General features: G+C 44.3%; 1 protein-coding gene across 8 annotated transcripts in view; it reads right to left on the bottom strand.

Moving 5' to 3' along the window:
• Positions 1-2,400: 2,400 nt before the first annotated feature.
• Positions 2,401-22,463, bottom strand: part of LOC115138185 (EH domain-binding protein 1-like protein 1) — a 64,606-nt gene continuing 44,543 nt past the window's right edge. For 4 of the 8 annotated variants that reach the window (XM_065025537.1, XM_065025538.1, XM_065025539.1 and 1 more), the window contains 12 exons: positions 12,082-13,125; positions 10,509-10,599; positions 9,483-9,649; positions 9,280-9,328; positions 7,957-8,478; positions 7,743-7,794; positions 7,287-7,333; positions 6,936-7,047; positions 6,726-6,825; positions 6,540-6,613; positions 5,024-5,138; positions 2,401-4,329 (listed from right to left, as the gene is read on the bottom strand). In XM_065025537.1, the coding sequence (XP_064881609.1) occupies positions 4,233-4,329; positions 5,024-5,138; positions 6,540-6,613; positions 6,726-6,825; positions 6,936-7,047; positions 7,287-7,333; positions 7,743-7,794; positions 7,957-8,478; positions 9,280-9,328; positions 9,483-9,649; positions 10,509-10,599; positions 12,082-13,125 (2,470 nt within the window). In that variant the 3' untranslated portion in view covers positions 2,401-4,232. Of the gene's footprint in view, positions 4,330-5,023; positions 5,139-6,539; positions 6,614-6,725; positions 6,826-6,935; positions 7,048-7,286; positions 7,334-7,742; positions 7,795-7,956; positions 8,479-9,279; positions 9,329-9,482; positions 9,650-10,508; positions 10,600-12,081; positions 13,126-13,918; positions 15,311-15,903; positions 16,432-16,838; positions 17,019-17,742; positions 17,810-17,901; positions 20,379-22,463 lie in introns of those variants that run through there. The other 4 variants (XM_065025535.1, XM_065025536.1, XM_065025541.1 and 1 more) reach the window with 4 other exon arrangements.

Raw genomic sequence — 22,463 nt, 5'->3', positions numbered from 1 at the left:
TGTACAATTGACTAGGTATCCCTCGTTCCTTCAGATTAACACAGTTTGTATTGTTGTTCCCTTAGAGTTCTAGGCCTACAGCTCTGTGCACTGGACTAACTGAATCCTCATGGTGCCCATAGGCACTGCAAGGCCTGTTAGTGAGACTACCAATGAGGACAAACTCAGTGGAAGTTAATGAGTAAAAACAACATGAATGAAAATAGTAACCACACATTGGTTCACTGACACTGGCATTGGCTTTCATGATAGTAAGTAGACGGAGCATGCCTATGCTCACTCATGGCTAAAGTTACACTACATGGCCAACATTATGTGGACACCCCTTCAAATTTGTGGATTCTGCTATTTCAGCCACACCTGTTGCTGACAGTTATATCAAATCAAGCACACAGCCATGCAATCTCCATAGACAAACATTGGCGATAGAATGGCCTTACTGAAGAGCTCAGTGACTTTCAACGTGGCACCGTCATGGAATGACACCTTTCCAACAAGTCAGTTTGTCACATCTCTGCCCTGCTAGAGCAGCCCCGGTCAACTGTAAGTGCTGTTATTGTGAAGTGGAAATGTATAAGAGCAACAACAGCTAAGCCGCGAAGTGGTAGGCCACACAAGGTCACAGAACAGGACTGTTGAGTGCTAAAGCACACAAAAATCAACACTCGCTAGAGTTCCAAACGGACACTGGAAGCAACATCAGGACAATAACTGTTCGTCAGGAGCTTCAAGAAATGGGTTTCCATGGCCGAGCAGCCGCACACAAGCCTAAGATCACCATGTGCAATGCCAAGCGTTGGCTGGAGTGGTGTAAAGCTTGCCGCCATTGGACTCTGGAGCAGTGGAAACGCATTCTCTGGAATGATTAATCACGCTTCACCATCTGGCAGCACGACTGACGAATCTGGGTTTGGCAGATGCCAGGAGAACGCTACCTGCCCGAATGCATAGTGCCAACTGTAAAGTTTGGAGGAGGAATAATCAGTGATTCTCTCGTTAACACGGGTGTGAGTGTTGACGAGGACAAGGCTGGAGATCACCCTGTCATGCTGATTGAGTTAGAATAACAGACTGGAAGCTTCAAAGGAGGGTGGTGCTTGGAATAATTGTTCTTCCTCTGTCAACCATAGTTACCTGCAAGGAAAGACGTGCCGACATCATTGCTTTGCACAAAAATGGCTTCACAGGCAAGGATATTGCTGCCAGTAAGATTGCACCTAAATCAACCATTTATCGGATCATCAAGAACTTCATGGAGAGCGGTTCAATTTTTGTGAAGAAGGCTTCAGGGCAACCAAGAAAGTCCAGCAAGTGCCAGGACCGTCTCCTAAAGTTGATTTAGCTGAGGGATCGGGGCACCACCAGTACAGAGCTTGCTCAGGAATGGCAACAGGCAGGTGTGAGTGCATCTGTACGCATAGTGAGGCGAAGACTTTTGGAGGATGGCCTGGTGTCAAGAAGGGCAGCAAAGAAGCCACTTCTCTCCAGGAAAAACATCAGTGACAGACTGATATTCTGCAAAAGGTACAGGGATTGGACTGCTGAGGACTGTGGTAGTCATTTTCTTTGATGAATCCCCTTTCCGATTGTTTGGGGCACCTGGAAAAAAGCTTGTCCGGAGAAGAGAAGGTGAGCTCTACCATCAGTCTTGTGTCATGCTAACAGTAAAGCATCCTGAGACCATTCATGTGTGGGCTTGCTTCTCAGCCAAGGGAGTGGGCTTACTCACAATTTTGCAGAAGAACACAGTCATGAATAAAGAATGGAACACATCCTCCGAGAGCAACTTCTCCCAACCATCCAGGAACAGTTTGGTGACGAGCAATGCCTTTTCCAGCATGATGGAGCACCTTGTCATAAGGCAAAAGTGATAACTAAGTGGCTCGGGGAACAAAACATCGATATTTTGGGTCCATGGCAAGGAAACTCCCCAGACCCTAATCCCATTGAAAACTTGTGGTCAATCCTCAAGAGGCGGGTAGACAAACAAAAACCCACAAATTCTGACAAACTCCAAGCATTGATTATGCCAGAATGGGCTGCCATCAGTCAGGATGTGGCCCAGAAGTTAATTGACAGCATGCCAGGGTGAATTGCAGAGGTCTTGAAAGAGAAGAGTCAACACTGCAAATATTGACTCTTTGCATCAACTTCATGTAATTGTCAATAAAAGTCTTTGACACGTATGAAATGCTTGTAATTATACTTCAGTATTCCATAGTAACATCTGACAAAAATATCTATAGACACTGAAGCAGAAAACTTTGTGGAAATTAATATTTGTGTCATTCTCAAAACTTTTGGCCATGACTGTATGTATCCACCTTGAAGTGTAAGGATTCATGAATGATATCCATATAAAAATGTTGCATTAAATAGACGCATTGTGGTTTCTCCGAGTCATCCAAAATAGCTTTTATTTTCCAAACATTACAAATAGTGCAAATGTACGTAACATTAAAACAAACACAAAAAAAATCCCCAAAAAGCTATTTCAGAAAACTCAAAAGCACATTTCTCAAACTCACACAGGGAATAGTAAACATTACCACAGTAACTAACAACAGGGTGGCAGAGGAGGCACAGACTGGAACACAAGTTCAAACACTTCACCGTCAATTTTTTTTTCACTCTCAGTCAAATGGCATCCCAAAATCACTCAGGACAGAGTCTAGTTTTTACTCTGGTGGGTTGCTCCGCAGAGGTCAAGCTAATATCAACCTCTGGTCCAATCTTGGCCAAATGATAGTAATACTGCAGTAAGGAAGTGCTGGTGTTTTAATCTTAGAATATTTTTTAGGGTTAATTGTTTACTGCATACACTTTTGCACATTACATCCTCTGTCATAACCACGTGCATAAGACTATATATAGTAATACTACAAAGCATGCATTTGCCTGATGTTTTCTGTTCTGAATATTGCTGTTCTCTAGTATTTTAGATCATTTCCTTTTCAGACTCCACAGCTTCCGCGTCAATTCATTGAATTAATAAAACAACAAAACCCAATCAATGGAAAACAAGACATTACAAGGCTAATGTCACAAAACAGTAACTGAACTCAAACTCACTGCATAAACATATCCAGACCTGAAACAAAGTTCCTACTTCCAGTCATAAAAATAAATAAATATGGGTCTGGTCAAAAGGCTGGATCTGTAAGATTATCTGTTGAATACCTATTCAATAAATAAAACCATAAATGATTTTGGATAAGTTAAAACGGTTTTGTTCTTTCAGACACCGAGCTGTAGGGTACGAAACTTGCTACCGTATAGACTCCACAGTTCTTTTCCCTTTCCTCCCCACAATCTCCCTCTCTGGTTGAGCGTTGGAGCCCTGCAAGTAAACATTTAACATCTTCCATACCAAGACCTTGTCGACAATGTCAGTTTTCTTCTTTCCTCGACATCCGCGTCGATAAACAATCAAGACAACAGATGTTTGCTGTGTGCCGTCTGCACGGGGCAAAGCCAACACACTGCAAGAAATAAGAAAGATCCTTTTTTGGCAATATTTGTTTGGCACAAGTTGAGTACTTCCCGTCCATCTCTCCATTGTAATTGGCAATAAATCACAGACCGCTCCTGTCAGTTTCATGTAACTGTAGGTGAAGACGGGTGAATCAATCCACCTGCTGCATGGGCCTAAAGTTGGTCTTTGTTATATATAGTAACTGGAGCCCTGTCCCGTCCATAATATTCCATTCAGTGGAAAATACCTTTTATACGTTAACCCATGAAACCATACACTACTGTAACAGATTCTACAGTAAGGCAACTATCTGGTGATAGGTTAGTTAGGGATATGTCTTTGTGACCCGACGTTAATACACAAAATAACGCCATACAGTCATAGATTGCACTCACAATGACACGCATCAGCGCACACATTCGCACGCACAAACACAGGTACACACAAACTCTGCATCCATATTGAAAAATGCGTGTCAAGAAAAACACTTCAATCCAATCAAAACACAATCTGAAGAGCAAAGCGACTGATCATAACCAGTCATAGGTTGGATTGAGGCTCAGTCATATCATGGAGGGGTGTGGGGGGAGGGGCGAACATCGTTTTCCGTCCTCTTAGTGCAGTCGCATAACACTGTTCTCAATCTCTTCCATGCAGTGTTGATGTCATGAGCCACACACATACAGCATCAGTCCCAAAGTGCACCCAGGTGACCTTCCACAGGGCTGCCTGGTTCAGGTGTGTCCAGCGCCAGGCCTCACTGCAGCACACACTTCTCCTCCTTGCTCTTCTTGCTGTACTTCCTGCGTCTCTGCTCCAGGCCTTTCTCCAGCCTCTCATCCTCCTCCAGAGCCCTAGGCACAGAGGACAGGGAGATAGACCTGCTAGAACAGTAGTCCCATAGCAAATAGTCCCTCTATCGGACTTAGGTTCAACCGTGTGGCAGTGGAAGACAAAGCTCACAAAGACACCTGATATCTCATTCACCCCATCGCATACTGTCACCACAAATACAGTATTAACAGATGGATACACCTGTGGTTTATGTGTAGCAGAGGGTGTCAAGTGTTTTGCTGTGTGTGTTCAGCATGTGTGACTCAGCTGGGCCAGGGGACTACGTCCCAATTGGCACCCTATTCCCTATATAGTACACTACTTTTGACCTGGGGCACAAGTAGTGCACTAAATAGGGCAGGGATCATCAATTAGATTCAGCTGTGGGACGATTTTATCTTGAGCGGATGGTCGGGACCAGAACTTAATTACAAATCATTTGTAGACTGTAAATGGACCACAAGAAGCCCAAACAGATATAATATTTGACTAAAACATAAGGATTTCAAACCTTGCGTAGAAACTTGTATATGATCATGTGTTTCTCTATTATTTGTGGGAATACTTGGAAACAGATTGCAAAAATTAAAACAACTTGCAGCTGATTTCCTGGTCTTTTTTACAGTCTTTTATGTCCAACCATGAAAATAAATAAATGTTGTTTTTTTTGCTCATAAACTTGAGGGGCCAAATATGCAGACATGGCTGTCTCACCCTCTCTCCTTGGCATCCATGTCGTGGACCAGCTCGTCCCTCAGGTTGACCAGAGACACCAGCTCCTGCAGTAGCAGCTGCTCCCTGTGCTTATGGGCCGCTGTCTTCTGCCACTCTGGAGGACAGAAAGAAGGGAGTGGAAGAGTGGAGGAGAGGAAGACAGGGACAGAGTGATACAGGTTTGAGGGTGGTACAGAGTAGAAAAAGAGTTGTTGCGTTGCCAATGTGCAATTTAGTTCCATGACCAGCTTTTTCTTGGATTCTTGGTCTTTCTCCTTTTTTTATTCTATTGGCTTTCACCTTGCTCTAATAACATTCTAATAGTGTGTGAAACATAACAAGAATCCCCTGTAGCTTACTTTTAAACTTCTCTTTAAAGATCAATGAAATATATATATAAAATAAATTGACCCCTTTTTCTCTACTATTTCGTGATATCCAATTGGTAGTTACAGGCTTGTCCCATTGCTGCAACTCCCGTGCGGACTCGAGAGAGGCGAAGTTCGAGAGCCATGCGTCCTCCGAAACACGACCCTGCCAAGCCGGACTGCTTCTTGACACACTGCTCACTTAGCCCGGAAGCCAGCCACACCAATGTGTCGGAGGAAACACCGTACACCTGGCGACCGTGTCAGCATGCACTGCGCCACGCCCGCCACAGGAGTCGCAAGAGCGCGATGGGACAAGGACATCCCAGCCGGGCAAACCCTCCCCTAACCCGGACGACTCTGGGCCAATTGTGCGTCGCGTCATTGGGTCTCTATAGGTCGCGGCCGGCTGCGACATAGCCCGGGATCGAACACGGATCTGTATTGACACCTCAAGCACTGCAGTGCCTTAGACCGCTGCGCCACTCGGGAGGACCTCTTTAAAGATCTAGAACCTAATGATGAAACTGGAAGTAAATAAAGGATTCAGATAAATTATGACATTAAAGAAAGGATCACTTCCTCAAACCAACTCGAGGGCAGATACCACTTGGCACAGTTGGTAGGTCTGGCTTTTCCAAACAGATGAACTAGCGTGAGTCAAACACGCCCAAAGCTTACCGCCATACTTCAGATTTCCTTTGCAGACTCAAAGCTAGAATCCTTAGCTGCTACATCCATTTTTGGACTTAGAAATTGATGATATATATACCCATTGATTCTTGAAGAATAGAACTTATAAACGCCTCGTGAGCTTAGTTCAACTGTCGAACCCCATAAGCGTGTTTTACTCTAATGTTTGTAAACAACATAAATGTAAAGCCTCAAAACATGGTTAAAAACTATACATTTGATCTCATGTATGGTCAGTCATTGCATAATTAGCCCTGTCTATGAATTTGAGAGGGGTTACATTTATCCAGCCCCATCCCTTAGCTTTTTAGAAAAACAGGGGAGGGGGAAAAACATTGTTATTGTTTCAATTAAGGATTCGCGCTTTAAGACAGATTTTTGCTATTGTATGTCACTATGACCAAAGAGTTGCACCATGAATCTTGTAGCTCAGTATGTCGGTACTGCAGTTTTACCTTCAATAGCCATCATGTCTCTCAGTTCTCGGTTCAGCATCTCAAACCTCGTTTCCAGGTTCTGCTCTTCTTGTCTGTGGAGCGGAATAACTATTGGTCAGATCAATGTAACGGATCTATAATATGTCAGAGTTGTTTAAAGCACAAGGTAACGGTGGAGAACACGGCGGGGATGGTGGATCTTACAGTAGCTGTAGTTGGTCTTGTCTCCTGATGAGGGCGTTCTTCTTGTTGACCAGAGTGAACCACTCCTGAATCAGCTTCTCCTCCTGCATCTTGTCACTACCTACATGTATGGAGACAGAGAGGGCATCATTATAAAGAAGAAGCCTTGAAAATACTGAACATTTATTCAAGGGTATTTTTCTTTCTCTTTCTTCACCCTCCCTCCATCACCTGACTCCATCAGTCGGCGTAGTCTCCTTTCCACTATGTCTGCCCTGCTGTCAATGTGCTTCTGTTCCGTCTCCAGGGCCTTCATCTCACTCAGTGCATACTGGCTGGAGTCCTGGGCACACACACACACGCACACACGCACACACACACACACACACACACACACACACACACACACACACACACACACACACACACACACACACACACACACACACACACACACACACACACACACACACACACACACACACACACACACACTTCCTTCATATACAGAACATTGGTATTTCCTTGATGCACGTAAGTGTTTACGACAGCGGCAGGCAGGGATTTGTGAAAGTGACAGACCTGGCACCCCTCCTCAGCCGATCGTCCTTCTTCACCAGCTTCCCATTCTATATGGAAAATACACACAAGCACAGTGTAAGGAAATACATAGGAGCATAATGCATTAGCTCCACTGAGTAATTACTAGACAAGCATTAAAGTGGCAAACTAGACTGCGATGGCAAGAGGCAATTAGCATGGTGTGATAGGCCAAGGACTGATCCTAATGACAGGAAACCATCAAAGTAATTAGAGTGAGTGATGCCAATGCCCAGGGGGTGGATGAGCCAAGTACAGAAAAGAAAACTGTGATGACTTGTGTCTGTACTCTCTCTCTCTCTCTCTCTCTCGCTCTCCTAGCCACTGCACCTCTGATGGGTGTTGTGCAATCAAAGTTCCTGGGAAAATGGAGACTCAGTAAGTCGGTGTGGGTGTAAACTCCAATAACATCATACAAAATCAATATACTGTACGTACCTGTTTCTGATTTCCTTCTGGTAGCTCCACCCTCTTCCTGACCTGTAGCAACCTGTAAATACAACAAAGGAATCACTCTCAGAGATGGAGAAAGAGAGATAGCAGATTAAGTGGCAGAAAGTGGAGAGAGAGAGAGAGAGATAGAAGATAGCAGATTAAGTGGCAGAAAGTGGAGAGAGGAGCGAGAAAGAGAGAGAGATCGTAGGCCGCTTACCTCGGGTGTGTCTGCCTCGTCTATTGACCTGCGTTGCGACCGCCGCTTCTTAACCAGATCTGCATCCTTTAGCTGGGAGAACCCAGACTTGGCAGATAAGAAGTGTGTCCTGGGGGGTGCGACGGGGGCCTGGGCCCCTCCTCCTGCCCCTGCAGCCTGTAGCCGTTTGGTTCTAGGGGGCGGGACCACGTCCCCATTGGTGCCCCCCTTAGTTTCACTATACGCCTCCTTCTCTGCAGCGCCCCCATTGGTGTTCATTGTGAGGGTCTCATCTTGGATCCGTTGACAGTAGCGTGCAGCAGCCTCCGGGTCGGGAACCTCCCTGCTCTCCCCGGCCACACCGTAGCTGGACTCGCTGCTGTCCGCCTCTATGTGCAGCACGCTCAGCTCCTGGCCCAAGAAGTAGGTGCGGATCTGGTTGAGGTAGGTCATGACAATGAGGCGGTCAGGCACGGCCAGGAGGGCCATGTCTGAGGGCTCCATCAGCCGAGAAATGCCCAGCTCAGCAAAGCCGTCGAAAGCCTGGGGGTTAAAGAGGAGATGGGGTGGATGGGTAAAATGCAGTAGTGCTTAAGTAAAAATACTTTCAGTTACTACTTAAGTCATTTTTGGGAGGTCTCTGTACTTTACCATTTCTATTTTTGACAACTTTTACTTTTTCTCCACTACATTCCGAAAGAAAATAATGTACTTTTACTCCATACATTTTCAGGACAGAAACATTTACCAATTCACACACCTACAAGAGAACATCCCTGGTCATCCCTACTGCCTCTGATCTGTCGGTCTCACTAACCATAAGTGTTGGAGTGTGCCCCTGGCTATATAAAATAATAAAACAAGAACATCGTGCCGTCTGGTTTGCTTAATATAAGAAATTATTTATACTTTTACTTTTGAGACTTAGACTGTCATGTTTACATGAATTCTGATTATTTCCAGGGATATATCCTGAACATCCTGAAATATATGTAAATATCTTTGTTAGAAATTATATTATATTTCCCTTGACGGAGTAATGCAGAATGTAAAAAATGGCTCAACTCACCCCACTCTCCCCTACAGTAAACGCACTCAAAAATGTAAGTATATTTAAAACCAAAAACTTTTACTCAAGTACTATTTTGCTGGGTGACTTTCCCTTTTACTTGACTCATTTTCTATGATCTTTTATCTTTACTTTTGGGTACTTTTTCCACCACTGGTAAAATGTTCAGGTGCTAAACACTTCATGATAACAATTCTAGGCCTAGGAAATGATGGGTTAGCACATTATACTGATTGACTGATTATCACACGCCGAAATAACATGTGGGAAATCACCTTCTTGTTGTTGCGCTTGATGTCATAAGGGTCCAGCATCTCAAAGTTTCTAAGTAGCGAAGAGAGAAAAAAAAATCGATACACAAGAACAGGAAACAAGTTAACACAAAAAAATGATCATGATGTCATTTTCAAAGGTTAAAGAAACCATAACATAATGCCTGTTTATGTTCATGTCTAAGCTCTCCACAGACGGTACCTACATCCTGTCCGGGTGGAAGTGGTGTAGAAGGGCACAGAAGGCCAGGCCGTTCCTCCAGGATGTGCTGAAGTTAGTGATCTTGACCCCCTTGTGTTCTTTGGTGGCCTCCTGACACCACTCCAGTAGTGACTGGCTGGAAGTGACCAGGCCAGGACTGGCCATGAGGCCCTAAAACAACACGAGATCAAATATAATAGGTCAATTCGGAGTTAAATCTAGGTGGCACTTCATTTTATGGTATAGAAATGACCAGGTATCACACAGCAATAACTACAAAAAAAGTGTTGTTTTGTCATTGACAAAATTGACAGTTATGATGGTGGTAAGGAGTCGACATTTATGATGGTGGTAAGGAGTCAACATTTATGATGGTGGTAAGGAGTCGACATTTATGATGGTGGTAAGGAGTCAACATTTATGATGGTGGTAAGGAGTCAACATTTATGATGGTGGTAAGGAGTCAACATTTATGATGGTGGTAAGGAGTCAACATTTATGATGGTGGTAGTCAACATTTATGATAGTGGTAAGGAGTCAACATTTATGATGGTGGTAAGGAGTCAACATTTATGATGGTGGTAAGGAGTCAACATTTATGATAGTGGTAAGGAGTCAACATTTATGATGGTGGTAAGGAGTCAACATTTATGATGGTGGTAAGGAGTCAACATTTATGATGGTGGTAAGGAGTCAACATTTATGATAGTGGTAAGGAGTCAACATTTATGATGGTGGTAAGGAGTCAACATTTATGATGGTGGTAAGGAGTCAACATTTATGATGGTGGTAAGGAGTCAACATTTATGGTGGTGGTAAGGAGTCAACATTTATGATAGTGGTAAGGAGTCAACATTTATGATGGTGGTAAGGAGTCAACATTTATGATGGTGGTAAGGAGTCAACATTTATGATGGTGGTAAGGAGTCAACATTTATGATGGTGGTAAGGGTAAACATTTCATAAGTCAATGATGAAACAAAATGGATGGTGGAAGATTGGTCAACTGATAGGACTATAAATAGCGTACTTCTGGAGAAGCAGCACTGTCTTGACCCATTTCCTGAGAGTTTGCAGGTCTGCGTTCAGGCGTTGTTGGCTCCTCTGCTGCCTCCTGCAGCCTAAAAAAGAGAAAGACAGGGATTTAATATGACTTGGCTACGCAGCAACAATGTTTTGCTCTGGATTTTGTTGTTCAAACTGTTTAGTAGCAACACATTTAAAACAATTGCAATGGATGAAATATATGGCATATTCTCAAACAGTTCATTTTCATGCATGCATAGTAGCAGTAGTAGAGAGTGGTAAGATGAGCTAAAGGGGTAAGTTGAGCTAAAGGGGTAAGTTGAGCTAAAGGGGTAAGTTGAGGACCCTTGTTTCTAATCATTATACCAAAGATTTAGGAAGAGGTCATCATTCCATGGAGTACGTGAAGAAAGAACCCACATGGGAAAAAGTACAAAGCAAGTTAGGATTCCCACTAAGACTCATTTATTGCATTAGAGGTTTCATGATGCTTGTATCTAAACCAAAAGGATATCTTTAAAGATCAGTTGGGGTCTCTATAAGCTTCAATATGCGGTCCTTAACCTAGTATGAAAATGCATCCTTGAAGCTGTATGGGAAAATATAGTCAAAATGTATGTTGAGCCAATAGCCATGGTTGGGGTAAATTGAGCCAATGGTTGAGCCAATAGCCATGGTTGGGGTAAATTGAGCCAATGGTTGAGCCATTGGCAAGTGTTTTCTTCCCAGACATAATGCAAGGCATTATCACTGGGGTATGAGGTAACAACAGGGCCTGGCTTATGTTATACGTTTTTTTTTTAAAGTACAAAGTGTTTGTTCGGTGTTAAGCCTGTGTTAAAAGATGCTTAAAATGATTAAAAGACAAAAAGCAATTTTTGATTGTGTTGAATTGTGTTTGGGAGATAAAGATAGACATGATTTTAAAAAGGTAGTGGTAATATTTCATTCAGTACAGACATTTGTAGGCGGCTTGATTTACCCCGTCCCACGGCTCAACTTACCCCGTCCCACGGCTCAACTTACCCCGTCCCGCGGCTCAACTTACCCCGTCCCACGGCTCAACTTACCCCGTCCCACGGCTCAACTTACCCCGTCCCACGGCTCAACTTACCCCGTCCCACAGCTCAACTTACCCCGTCCCACGGCTCAACTTACCCCGTCCCACAGCTCAACTTAACCCGTCCCACGGCTCAACTTACCCCGTCCCACGGCTCAACTTACCCCGTCCCACAGCTCAACTTACCCCGTCCCACAGCTCAACTTACCCCGTCCCACGGCTCAACTTACCCCATACCCGGAGTAAGTTGTGCCAAATTACCACTTTTTTGGACAAGCTATGTTTTCAAAACGGTCATGTTTACATGAATTCTGATTATTTCCAGGGATACACAACATCCTGAAATATATGTAAATATCTTTGTTAGAAATAATACATTATTTCCCTTGACGGAGTGATGCTGATCGTTAATGTCTAAACTTACCCCACTCTCCCCTACATGTAAATGCAATCAAAAATGTAAACACGTCACGCAACCACTCTTTTGCACATGTGTGTCCAACATAACATACAGTACCTCTCTTCATCTAAGCCACCGGCAGCTACGTCTACTGACTCAAAGCCAAAGTCCACCTCTTCAACCCCCATGTATTTTCGCTCTATCTCCATCTTCTCTGTCTCGTTGGCTCCCTTAACATGTAACCAGTCGTCCTCAGCTGGTGTAGCAGTGGTTGGAGAGGTCTGGTCAAGAACTTCTGCCTCTGATCCCCTCTCAATGTCCTCACTAACAGTGTCTGCAAAGAACTTAGGGGTTTCTGTGAAGGACTCAGTGGCAATGGCAGTATCTGTAAAGGTCAAGCTCTCCATGCTCTCCTCCAGTCCCTTCTCAAAGACAGTTTCTGCCTCTGAACCCCTCTCAATGTCCTCACTTACAGTATCTGTGAAAGCCACATTGACCATAGCGCTATCTGTGAAGGTCCAGCTCTCCCCACTCTCCTCCAGTCCCTTTTCACAGACAATAACTTCTGGTGATATCTCCTCTGAGTGAAGAATTGTGACAAAGCTCCCTTCGGAGACCATGCTTGAGGTTAATGATATAGAACCCTCTGTGGCTTCCTGACTGGTGACTTGTTTGTCTTCCTGAGAGAGAGACAACGAGCCCTCAAGGGAATCGGTCTGCCTAGTGAATGAGGAGTCCATTGAAGGAGTTCCATCGGAGAAAGAGGAACTGAGGCGTTTTTTCGAGCGGGGAACTGGAACAGGCACGCTTGATTGTTCTATGTTTAGTCTACTCCTCCTCCTACGCAGAGGAGCAACCACCACCTCACCAGATGCTGCAGGCTGGCACCCAGGGGGTACGGGAGGAAGACTACTGCTCCTCTTGCTGCGTCGAGGTGGTTCCAGCACAGAGGCTGAGGCTGCAAGTGAACGTCCTCTCTCTCTGGCAGAATCGTTGTCATCCCCACTAGAGGCATGCCAGGTCTTTGGTCTTGTAGCATCTAAATGGACAGGTGGGGTCGGGTCTCGTTTCCCACGAGGCTTTGGGACTGGTAAGTACTCCTGCTTGTCCTCAGTCTTTACTTCTGGCGCAGTGTCCTCTGTCGATACCTTCTGAGCTGCACTGTAATGGAAAACTGTAATTTATGCGCTAATTTGGGGTATTATCAACAGTAAAATACTGTGAAGCATGACACTGCAGTTATAATGTAAATTATGGTGCATTGTGGGAAAGTGTTGTGGGTGGGGAAATAATTGGTGTATTTTGAATGGTACTGTAATTCCATTCGAAAGAATACAGTACCGTACTGTATTTTGGGAGCGCCAAAAACCATTTGACCACTAGTGGGTGCATGGTATTGTTGTTTCTGGCTCATTAACATATTTTGAGGCATGTCTTGTAAGAGGCTATATTTTTTGCACCTGTTATAGAGAGAGCTGTACCAATTGAACTGGTATGTGGTAGTAGTGCCCCATCAAATTAAAATATATAGGGGACGGGATTGGAGTTGCAACAAGCATTTTGCCTTGTCCTTTTGGTCTGTTTTGCCCTGTAGTCATAGCCTGTTTAGAAGCCTTTGTTAAGGCCTCTAGAAGTGGAAGTGATATAAAACACCAAATATTTATTTGATATGTTGCGATATGTAAACACATTACCTAGCAGGCAACCTTCTCGCACCCATCCCATGTAATTACAGTAAAATCATGTGAAATACAAACCCAAATCCCCACAATGAATTTCATTCTTCCCTCCATCCATCCATTCATTCATCCATTCTATTACGGCATTGACTTTTTTTCACGGTATAATACAGTCAATTCTACGGTATTGTATGGTATGTCATTGTACAGTAATTGCTTTGATACTGTTTTAAGATTACAGTAGGTGTACTGCAATATGAAATACATGAACTTACTTGTCAATGAGAGGCCTATAAATTACTGTCAAATTCACGGCAACCCCTTCAAAGTGTGGCTTATCTTCAACTGGCTCAGTGGCCATTTCTGTGACTTTCTGAGACTGCATCTCAGTCTCAACCTTTTCAATCGAGTCTATCATCCGATCCTCTATCTGGGATGGTGCTGCAGACCCCTGGTTGGCAGCATTCAGGGCCTCTACAACCACATCTGCTTTGCCTGATTCCACTGGGGGAGAATTTGTTTTCTTGCTGCGCCTTGGCGGGGCTATTTTTCTGATGATCAAGAGGGGGGCAGTCTCTCTCACACCAAAGTCTGTGTACGACTCTGTCGGTACATGATCTGGTGTAAGGGGAACAGTTGTGACCTGACCAGTAGCACTCTCTAAATCGTCAGCTTTCTGTCGATGTTCGGTAGAGAAAGACGCTTTCCTTGTGCGCTGAGGTGGAATCAGCTTGGTGAGCGCCTGGGCAATCAAATTCTCTGGCTCATCAGCCTTCCGAGTTGGCTGTGGTAGAATCAGTTCAGTGGCTCCCTGGCCAAGTTTCTCTGAAGGTTCTGCACTGGAGGCTCTAGAGGTTCTCCTTGGGCGTGGAGGTGGGACCAGGCTAGTTGCCTGTGTTGATGTGTCTTTAGTGAAGCTTTCCTTTCTCCTCAAAGGTCGGTGCGGAGACTCTGCTGGAAGACTACGGTCTCTTTTCTTAGTACGGCAAGGAGGGACCACTTCTGTGTGCACCTGGACAGGGGCCTCAGCTTTCTGTTGGGGCTCTGTTGAAAGACTACGGTCTCTTTTACTGCCAGGCCGTGATGGGACCACCTGAGGAGCTGCCTGGGCAGCGAAACCCTTATGACCATCAGCTTTCTCTAGAGGTTCTGTTAGAAGATCACTGTCTTTTCTCTTCGGACAGCAGGAAGTGACTACATCAATGGGCTTCTGTGCAGACACATTCTCAGATTTTTGTTTGCGCTCTGGACTGAGGCTGTCTTTTCTCCTTAGAGGCTGTGAAGGGACTACATTAAATACAATCCCTTGATCATCAGCTTCCTGTTGAGTTTCTGGAGGAAGACTTCCCTCTTTTTTCTTCACACGATGAGGAGCGACCAGTTTAGTCGTTACCTGTGCAGCGACATCCTGGGTAGCCACACTTCCTTGGCCATCTGCTTTTTGTTGAGACTCTCGTGGAAGGGATCTTTTTGTCTTTCTGCCTCTCTGAGGGGGGTCAACTTCTGATTGTGTTTCAACTGAGGTGACTGGGGTGACAGTCTGATCATCAGAGGGTTTATCTGGTATGGGTACTATATATTCTTCAGACTTGTCCTCTACCAGCAACTTGTCTGCAGTAGGTTGTGAGGTAGGGCCGGAGGCTTCTTCTGTGATTGTGTGTTGGGGGCTTAAAGAAAAAAAAATACAGTCATGACTCAGGTCTTGCTATAGAATTAGATTCCATTCCAGGCCTCACTTCTCACTTTTAAACAACGTTTTTCTGTTTAATTATATTATCAAAAAAAACAACCTTTCAACAATGATTTTTCACAAAAGCTACATTCCATAAGCCAGCAAATGACTACATAGAGACAGTTGCAAACCCAAGTCCACAGAGGAGACACTGAAGTGTTACAAGAGAACAACTCAACACAGTGACCAGTATTAACTCATACAAATCGTCCATGTTCCTTTGCTTGAATTACAAACATGCGCTCACACACATATATTTGTTACGCGTCTGACATAGCAGCATAAACAGCGCAAAGACACTGATGACCTGCACCCACAAACAAGTGTCTTAAGCGTCAAGAAGCAGCTTAAACCCATCCAACATTCTGTACTGTAGACTTGTCCATCACAGTTCACTGAGTAGCAAGCATTGCTGAGCAAAACATTATGCGAACAAGAGACAACGTTACAACTGCAAGTAAACGAATTTGGATTCTCAAGCCGTGCAGGCAAATAGTTCCGAGACGGGTTTGCTGCCATGACACTCACCCCTTGTCCAGGTGTGATGAAGGTGATAATTCTGTCTCGATAGGTGACCTTGCTGAAAAAACTTCAACATCATCCTGCACTTTGAATGTTGACTTCTCCCCTATTTGTGCCCATGAGTCAAGGGTAACCTCTTCTTCCCCAGTTACCACAAACTCTCCTCTGGAGATTTCAGTAAGGTCAGCCTCCGTCAACGGCGGCCATTTTCTCATACTGCTTGGGCCTTCGACTCCAATGAACCCATCCTCACTGTCTTGTCTCACTGCCGATGGAGAGTTGGATTGCTTGTCTTCCACCGTCAACAAGGATGGCTCAGGTGTGGTTGGGAACTCTATAGTTGGATTGGTTTCACCCTCAACATGCGGTGCCTCTCCAGACACTGCTTCCTGAACAAGGATAGATATATCTGGGACAGGATCAGAGGAACTCTCTGATGGGACTGCACTGTCCTCTGGATCCACAACACCACTGTCTACATCTTCTGTTGGAGGTGAACCAGACGGACCCAAAATGGCTGCTACTGTTTCATAACTGTGAGAGAGGGATACTAACAGTAAGTGAGGGATTGAACCCTAAAACAAGAGTGATACACATTTGGAGCATGCCAACCATACACAACGTCTCAAGTCTCCTCAGAAATCAAGGCGAATAAACACAGATCGCTCAAACTTCAATCATCAAGAAATTGATTTTATTAATCGCATACGGAAGTTGCTCGAAGTTCTAAAATTGAACCAAACTGTGATTTTTCAATCCATGATGAAGATCAAAAATAGAAAACGCCATCACATGCAAACAGAAATCTAAACAACTCTAGTGAACATGACTGTGATACTGGTGAATATAATAACCTTCAGTGGACTCATGAGTCAGAATGCTTCTACTTTCTAAAAAGAAAACACACTACACATTTTGCCTCACACCAATCTCCCACTTACCCTCTGGAGAAGACATCAACAATATTCTGTAGAAGGCCAGAGGCCTCCTCTGGCTTCTCTGCCACAGAACCATCAGCCTCCAGCACCTCCCACCCCAAGACTAGCTCTGGTTCTGACACTGCTGAGGGCTTTGGGATCTCCTCAGGTGTGGACTTCTCTATTTGTGGGCTGCTGAGGACACTAACATGAGAGGTGAACATTGAAAAGAACATCCCCACAGAATCCATGCCACACACAGAAAAACACACAGTCGTTGGCATGCACCACAATGACTCACCAGTCACAAATTCAGTAAGAATTTCAATCCATCATTATTGACCGCCATGTAAGAGGCTCACAGACCTAAAACGCATCTCAGATGCAGAGCATCTTGAAAATGACCAAAAGCCATGCAGTCTTTAAAACGAACTTTTCAGTGTTTCCAGATTCCTAGAATGAATTACAATAAGAGTGAAATAGTTTTCCTTCCAAAAATGATAATTAAGTATGTTATAAAGCAGCTTTTCTCTGTTGGAATGGTATGGGCGTATCCCAACAACAGAATGGTGTGTACCGGTCATAGAAAATATTCATGCGAGTAGACCGCTGATTGGCCAGCTCAGAGCAAGCACTTTTGAAACAGTCTGTTTGAGATAGAAGTTACCGGTGGGATTTTTCTCTCTCTCATTTATGCATTGGCCACAAATACGATTATAAGATCAGTCGACAACATTATTTGGGTTTGAGTCAACAGAATATTCACTTTTCAAAGTGAGATTTTCCCTGGACAGTTAGTTCAGAGATTTTCCAGAGCTCAAATACCTGGCTTTCCAGTGGCCATGGCAGACCAAATAAGACAAACAACAACACATCACTACCACTACCACTGCAATCCATGCAGAAAGTCATATGCTCAAACACTTACCCCTTATCTAGAACATACTCTGCTGGTTCTCCAGCAACCTCTTTCTCCTTTGTCTGCATACTTGTCTCTTAAAAACCAAAAGCAAAATAATGTTGCTTTCCACTTGCAATGTGAGTCACTGGAAATAGAATATGACATTCTTAACCACACACGTCTTACCATGTGCCTCTACAGACTCTGGACTGTGAGGGGGCACAGATGGAAAACCAGGAACGCTTGCTGCCTCGGGGCAAGATGGTGCCAGTGCAACCATAGTTTTAAGGCCTTCATCTCCAACTGCACTGCCTAGGTCAGGCTTGGAAAGTACAGTATCCTCTGACCTATCCTTCAAGGGTTTTTCATACAATGGCTGCATAGAACTCACAGATTCTTCTCCCCGGGCCAGAGCTAATTCAATTGCCTGTCTAGAAGGTAATCCAGCTACTGTAGATTCATTTGTACAAGATGGGTGTAGAGCAGACATGGTTTGTTCTTCCATTGCTTTAGGTTGTGGTAAGGACAGGAACCCAGGAGTGAGACTCTCACGTGCCACTATATTTTTCATATTTCCTTTGAATTCTGCTGACCTATCTTGGATTCTTATGGTCTCATCTTTCAGTGTCTTCTCAAACAGATGCTTCTGTTCAACCTGCGAATTTCCTGTCGGGACTTTGGCCGTAGTTGGCAAACCTGGTAGACTGGAGATTTTGGGGCACGATTGTGTGAAATCCACACTATTTACTTCCTTCTTAGGTTGTGGTGCAGAGGGGAAGCTAGGAATCCCGGCTGCTTCTGTGCAACATGGCACCAAAGCAACCATTGCTCTTGTTTTGTCAATGTCTTCTTTTGATCCGTCTTCTGGGAGAATGTTTTCTTCTTTCTTTTCCAAGAGCTCAAATATAGGCTTGGGGTCTAAATATGTAGCCCCCTCAGTGGATGCAAAACCAGGGAGACTGGAAACTTTAGGGAAAGTGGGCATAAGACTCAACATACTTATATCTACCTCAGCTTTGGGATGTGGTGCAGAGGGGAAGCCAGGAATACTTGCTGCAGTAGGGCATGATGGTACCAGATCCACCATTCCTTTCATTTCTTGTTTGTCTTTTTCTGATATTTCTATTAATAAAATCAGCTTCTTCATTTGCTTCTCCCATAATGGTTGATGCTCCTTGGGTGGAGCTGTGTGCCAATCTTTTCCTTCAGTTTGCTGACGGGATGGGAAACCTGCAATACTGGAGACATTTGGACATGAAAGACAGATGATACTTGGCCCATAATATACCTCTTTGGGTTGTGGTACAGATGGGAAACCAGGGGTACGAGCCACTTTCGGACAAGATGGTACTAGAGATACTATTCCTTTCATCTCGGCTTTGTCTATTTCTGATCTTTCCGTTATCACAACTGGCTTCACCTCCATGTGCTTCTCCCATAATGGCTGATGATCCTCAGGCAGATCTGTGTGCCGATAATGTTTGTCAGTTCGCTGACGGGATGGGAAACCTGCAATACTGGAGACTTTTGGACACAATGGCAGAAGGTTGACAATACTTGGCCCATAATAGACCTCTTTGGGTTGCGGTACAGATGGGAAACCAGGCACCAGAGACATTTTTGGACAGGATGGAACCAGAGCCACTATTCCTTTCATACTTTCTTTGTCTATTTCTGATATTTCCATTATAACAACAGGCTTCACCTTCATTTTCTTCTCCCATAATGGCTGATGATCCTCAGGCAGATCTGTGTGCCAATCTTTGCTGTCAGTTTGCTGACAGGATGGGAAACCGGCAATACTGGAGACTTTTGGACATGATAGACCGATCATACTTGGCCCATAATATACTACTTTGGGTTGTGGTACAGATGGGAAACCAGGGATACGAGCCACTTTCGGACAAGATGGTACCAGAGCCAACATTTCTTTCATATCTTGTTTCTGTTTTTCTGATATTTCCATCAATAACATCATCTTCTTCTTAATTTTCTTCTCCCATAATGGCTGATGATCCTCAGGCTGATCTGTGTGCCAATCTTTTCTGTCAGTTTGCTGACGGGATGGGAAACCGGCAATACGGGAGACTTTTGGACATGATAGACGGATCATACTTGGCCCATAATAGACCTCTTTGGGTTGCGGTACAGATGGGAAACCAGGCACCAGAGACATTTTTGGACAGGATGGAACCAGAGCCACTATTCCTTTCATACTTTCTTTGTCTATTTCTGATCTTTCCATTATAACAACAGGCTTCACCTTCATTTGCTTCTCCCATAATGGCTGATGATCCTCAGGCAGATCTGTGTGCCAATCTTTGCTGTCAGTTCGCTGACGGGATGGAAAACCTGCCATACTGGAGACTTTTGGACACAATGGAAGAATGTTGACAATACTTGGCCCATAATATACTACTTTGGGTTGTGGTACAGATGGGAAACCAGGGATACGAGCCACTTTCGGACAAGATGGTACCAGAGCCAACATTTCATTCATATCTTGTTTCTGTTTTTCTGATATTTCCATCGATAACATCATCTTCTTCTTCATTTTCTTCTCCCATAATGGCGGATGATCCTCAGGCTGATCTGTGTGCCAATCTTTTCTGTCAGTTTGCTGACGGGATGGGAAACCGGCAATACGGGAGACTTTTGGACATGATGGAGAGCCACTATTCCTTTCATACTTTCTTTGTCTATCATATTATAACAACAGGCCCATAATAGACCTCAGGCAGATTGGGTTGCAGGTTCGCAGATGGGAAACCAGGCACCAGAGACATTTTTAGACCTCTTTGGACAGGATGGAACCAGAGCCACTATTCCTTTCATACTTTCTTTGTCTATTTCTGATCTTTCCATTATAACAACAGGCTTCACCTTCATTTGCTTCTCCCATAATGGCTGATGATCCTCAGGCAGATCTGTGTGCCAATAATGTTTGTCAGTTCGCTGACGGGATGGGAAACCTGCAATACTGGAGATTTTTGGACACAATGGCAGAAGGTTGACAATACTTGGCCCATAATAGACCTCTTTGGGTTGCGGTACAGTTGGGAAACCAGGCACCAAAGACATTTTTGGACAGGATGGAACCAGAGCCACTATTCCTTTCATACTTTCTTTGTCTATTTCTGATCTTTCCATTATAACAACAGGCTTCACCTTCATTTGCTTCTCCCATAATGGCTGATGATCCTCAGGCTGATCTGTGTGCCAATCTTTTCTGTCAGTTTGCTGACGGGATGTGAAACCGGCAATACGGGAGACTTTTGGACATGATAGACGGATCATACTTGGCCCATAATAGACCTCTTTGGGTTGCGGTACAGATGGGAAACCAGGCACCAGAGACATTTTGGGACAGGATGGAACCAGAGCCACTATTCCTTTCATACTTTCTTTGTATATTTCTGATCGTTCCATTATAACAACAGGCTTCACCTTCATTTTCTTCTCCCATAGTGGATGATGATCCTGGGGCAGATCTGTGTGCCAATCTTTTCTGTCAGTTTGCTGACGGGATGGGAAACCTGCCATACTGGAGACTTTTGGACATGATAGACTGACAATACTTGGCCCGTAATATACCTCTTTGGGTTGTGATACAGATGGGAAACCAGGAGTGTGAGCTACTTTGGGACAAGATGGTACCAGAGCCACCATTCCTTTCATCTTGGCTTGATCTTTTTCTGACCTTTCCATTTTCAAATCTGGGTTCACCTTCATTTTCTTCTCCCAAAATGGCTGATGATCCTCAGGCAGATCTGTGTGCCAATCTTTTCTGTCAGTTTGCTGACGGGATGGGAAACCTGCAATACTGGAGACTTTTGGACACAATGAAAGAAGGCTGAGTATAGTTGGCTCAAAATATATCTCTTGGGGTTGCGGTACAGAGGGGAAGCCAGGAATCATGGATGCTTCTGGGCAACATGGCACCAATGCAACCTTTGCTTTCATTTTTTCAATGTCTTCCTTCCTAAATTTGTCTTTTGGAAAAACTTCTTCTTTCTTACTCTTCTGCAAGTGCTCAAACATAGGCTTGGGGTCAACAAGCCACTCTAATGTTGTAATCCCCTCAGTAGATGTGAATCCAGGGAGACAGGAAACTTCAGGGATAGTGGGAAGACTCAACATATTGGGTTGTGGTGCAGACGGGAAGCCAGGGATCCTTGCAGCGTCAGGACATGAAGGCCGCATTGAAAAGTTGGTTTTAATTTCCTCTTTGTCTACCTTTAAGCTGTCAATAATGACTTTCCTATCCTTTAATGGTATCTTGAACAATGAGCTCTGATCAACAACCCACCCTGCTTCCCTATCCTTCTCAATGGATGGAAAACCAGGGAGACTAGAAACTTTAGGGCAGGATCGGAACAAGATTCACACTACTTGTCCCCACTTCAGCTTCTGGATGTGGTGCAGATGGGAAACCAGGAATCAGGGATGGTTTTGGGCAACATGGCATCAAAGCAACCATTGCTTTCATTTTTTCACTGTCTTCTTTTGATCTGTCCTTTGGAAAAACAGTTTCTTCTTCTTTCTTCTTCTTTTTCTCCAAGTGCTCAAACATATGCTTAGGGTCAACAAGCCACTCTAATGTTGCAGCCCCCTCAGTGGATGCGAAACCCGGGAGACTGGATACTTTAGGACAAGCGGGCACAAGACTCAACATACTTAGATCTACCTCAGCTTTGGGGTGTGGTGCAGAGGGGAACCCGGGAATACTTTCTGCAGTAGGGCACGAT

This window comes from Oncorhynchus nerka, linkage group LG12, assembly GCF_034236695.1.
Source record: "Oncorhynchus nerka isolate Pitt River linkage group LG12, Oner_Uvic_2.0, whole genome shotgun sequence".
Lineage (NCBI taxonomy): Eukaryota > Metazoa > Chordata > Actinopteri > Salmoniformes > Salmonidae > Oncorhynchus > Oncorhynchus nerka.
Note: the sequence above shows the minus strand (reverse complement) of the source record. Positions and strands in the feature narration are given on the sequence as shown.